The sequence below is a fragment of the Mesitornis unicolor genome, unplaced genomic scaffold (genome assembly GCF_000695765.1).
Source record: "Mesitornis unicolor isolate BGI_N332 unplaced genomic scaffold, ASM69576v1 scaffold29178, whole genome shotgun sequence".
NCBI classification, from domain to species: Eukaryota; Metazoa; Chordata; class Aves; order Mesitornithiformes; family Mesitornithidae; genus Mesitornis; species Mesitornis unicolor.
In genome coordinates, this window is record NW_010200233.1 from 1,404 (window position 1) to 4,623 (window position 3,220).

At 64.4% G+C, this 3,220-nt stretch overlaps 2 protein-coding genes across 2 annotated transcripts in view; one reads left to right on the forward strand and one right to left on the reverse strand.

Moving 5' to 3' along the window:
• Window positions 1–216: 216 nt before the first annotated feature.
• MORN4 (MORN repeat containing 4) lies at window positions 217–1,034 on the forward strand. Its single transcript, XM_010189682.1, has 4 exons — window positions 217–283; window positions 416–530; window positions 616–725; window positions 886–1,034. The coding sequence occupies exons 1-4, from the start codon at window positions 217–219 to the stop codon at window positions 1,032–1,034; spliced, it is 441 nt and encodes a 146-aa protein (XP_010187984.1).
• Window positions 1,035–2,526: 1,492 nt separating this feature from the next.
• The window catches only part of HOGA1 (4-hydroxy-2-oxoglutarate aldolase 1), a 2,619-nt gene continuing 1,925 nt past the window's right edge, over window positions 2,527–3,220 (reverse strand). Inside the window, 2 exon segments of the mRNA XM_010189681.1 lie at window positions 2,527–2,676; window positions 3,118–3,217. Of these exon segments, the coding sequence (XP_010187983.1) occupies window positions 2,527–2,676; window positions 3,118–3,217 (250 nt within the window).

Here is a 3,220-nt window from a genome sequence, read left to right on the forward strand (position 1 = left end):
TGGAGTTTCAGATGCAGGACAGGGCAGCCATGCTCCTGGGGTCACCTCCTCATCTGCGGTGCACCTCAGCAGAGCTGCCCCTGGCACAGACGTGTCTCTCCACGAGCTGAGGGGACACAGGGGCTCTGGGTGAGCCAGGCTGCTCCTCCAGCTCAGCAGCCACCCTTGGTGCCTCTCTCTGCCAGCTCTTGCCCTGCGCTGCTGGAGGCTGTCGCCATGACCCTCACCAAAGGCTCCTTCACTTACTCCAACGGGGAGGAGTACCGCGGCGAGTGGAAGGAAGGTGAGATGGGGCAGATGGGGATGGTGCTGCCTGTGCTGGGGGCCAAGCAGCCCCTGTGTCCCTGCCCAGCACCACACTGGGGCAGTCCCTGCCTCCGTCCTTCCAGCACTGCCTGTTTCTGCCCTTGCCTAGGTCGCAGGCACGGCATTGGGCAGCTGACGTTTGCTGATGGCAGCACTTATGTGGGGCACTTCGAGAACGGGCTTTTCCATGGCTGTGGCGTTCTCACCTTCTCCGATGGCTCCAGGTGAGCGTGGCACCCCTGCGTACAACCCCCCGGGCATCCCCATGTACTGTGGGGAGCTGCTGCCTCAGGAGCTCCTCCCGCACAGGTACGAGGGGGAGTTTGTGCAGGGAAAGTTCAATGGCGTTGGAGTCTTCACCCGCTGCGACAGCATGACCTTTGAGGGCGAGTTCAAAGGCGGGCGTGTGTACGGCTTCGGTGAGTGTCCGGTGCCACAGTGCAGGCAGCCACAGCCCCCTACAGCCCCGGCTCAGTATGGCCCCGTCCAGCATCTCCTGCCCTGTCCCTCCAGCCCTGACCTGCTGGATGGGTGCTGTTCCCTGCCCCTTCAGTCCCAGCCCTTCCTTCCCATCCCCAGGTCTCCTGACTTTCCCTGACGGTTCCCACGGGGTGCCCCGCAACGAGGGCTTCTTTGAGAACAACAAGCTGCTGCGGCGGGAGAAGTGCCCAGCTGTCATCCAGAGGGCTCAGGGTGCTTCCAAGTCTGCCCACAACCTGACAGCATGATGGTGCCCTGTGTCCCTTCCTTCCACAGTGGGGACCCCCGCTCTGGGCACTGGCTGGCCCTGCTGTCCCTGGAGCAGGATGCGGTGCTGCTGGGTGCCCCCCTGCCCTCAGCCCAAACCAAGCCCGCCCCTGCCAAACCCCCACCACTGTGGGGTACAGGGCCCTCCGCTCTCCACCCAAGTGCCCCAGAGTAGCCGTGGTGCCTTCTCTCTGTGGCTACAGCCCTGGCACCTGCTGGAGCAGTGGGGTCACAGGGTTGCTGGGGCTTGGTCCCTCTGCCCCCCAGGAAGGCTGTGGACCATGGGGGCTACTAGCCTGCTGCAGAGGATGGAGCAGAGGTGTAGGGGCTGGGGCTGAGCCTTGACCCCACTACCAGGGTGCCTCAGCTGGGGGCTGCTGGCTGGGAAACGTGCCCACAGAAGGGCAGCTCCTGGCCTGCTTTGCTACCCTAGTACTGAGTCAGGGTAGGCACCTCAGGCACCCCATTGCCTGTGCCCTCAGCTCTGGGTGCCCAGCCATCCCCTCTGGTGCCCTGGGCAGGATAACATGGCACCCCCAAAGGACCCAGCCTGCTCTCAGGGCCAGATGATGGGCTGTGACCCCTTCATCCCTGTGCCAATCCAGCCCACCCACTGCCTTGGGGACGTCTGCATAGCATCCCCACCACAGGGAACCAGGGGACGCCCAGCCTGGTCCGTGTCTGCTGTACGCTGGGGGAGGGGCAGGAGTGATGGCGAGCAAAGAGCAGGGTCGGCTGGAGCCTGGGATGAGGGGCACAAGCAGGGCTGTGTGGGGTGTCAGGGCTGGAGCAGGGGGCCTAGGTAGGGCGGGCAGGAATAAGGGCATGGTGAGGCAGCAAGCAGAGTGGGCAGGGGGCACACAGCTCCCCATCTTGCACCCTGCATGCACCCTTCATCTCCCCACTGCGTGCTCACCTTCCCCCCAGTGTGGTATGGCTGGTCATGGTGCAGGGGTCCCAGCAGTCCTTGCAGCCCAGCAGTGGGCTACGGGGGCTGTGCCCTCCCTGCTGGTCTCTGCCCGCACCGGTCCCGTGCCTTGCCATAACCCTGCCTTGTGCTGCCGCCTGCGCGGGCCTCAGCTGAGTAAACCACGTCGCCAAAACTCAAGACCATGTCCTTTTTGCTGGGAGCAGGGACCAGGTGGAGGGCTGCTTGTGTGGGTAGGACTGCAGATGCAGACAGGGGGCAGCAGGTTTATTCGCAGCTCACGGTGCCGTGATCCATCTCTTCTCAGGTAGGGACAGTGGGACTCTGGGGGCTGTCAAGGCCAGGTGCATGCCCAGGCCAGGGGACACAAGGGTGGCCAGAGGTGTCCCCACCACCCACTCTGCCCAGGGCAGTCCTGTCCAGCAGGAAGGAGCAAGGTGGGTGGCTTTCTCCTGGCCATGTCCCGGTGTCCCCACCACATCCCCAGCTCTGAGGGTCGCTGGCTCCCATGCCTTCCCAGTGTGGAAAGAGGCAGGGGGGACCCCTCACAACCAGCCATTGGCACTGAAGGTGCTCCTGAGCTCTTCAATCTGAGCAGGGCTCAGTGGGGCCAGGGGTGCACGGCAGGGACCCCCGTAGTAGCCAAACCACTCCATGGCCTTCTTCAGTCCTGGGATCCCGAACCGGCGGGTGACCTGCAGGAGAGAGGGTGCGGGGCTTGCCGGCTTCAGTGGGACAGAGCAGCCTGCTCCGTGGGCTCCTGCTCCAGCTGCTTGTGGGCCTGTAAGGCTGGGCAGGGTGTGGGGTGGCTGCAACCCTCAGCGAAGTATCTGCAGTGGGGTGGGGCACCAGGGAGGAGCAGTTCTTCCTCCCATCACTGCCTATAAATATCCAGCAAGGCTCCTGCAGTGGGTCAGGCAGGCACCCACTGCCAGTGTTTGCGCTGTTCGTGGAATGGCAGGGCTGGCATTTCCCACCCCACTACCTCCAGCCTGGCTTAGCTCGCCGGCCGGGTGCTCTGTCATCCTGTCCCCCGCCATGCCACCCCCAGAGACATCCATCATTTGCCAACCCCTAGTTCTGCCATGGCCTGGCACCCCCACCCTACAGCATCCTGGGGGATGCTGCTGGCTCACCGCTGTGTTGGGCTCAATGAGCCGATGCTGCAGGTCACGGGCCTCCTGCCAGTGGCCCTCACGGCACAGGCGGGCCAGCTGGCACACGGGGGGCCCCAGGCCA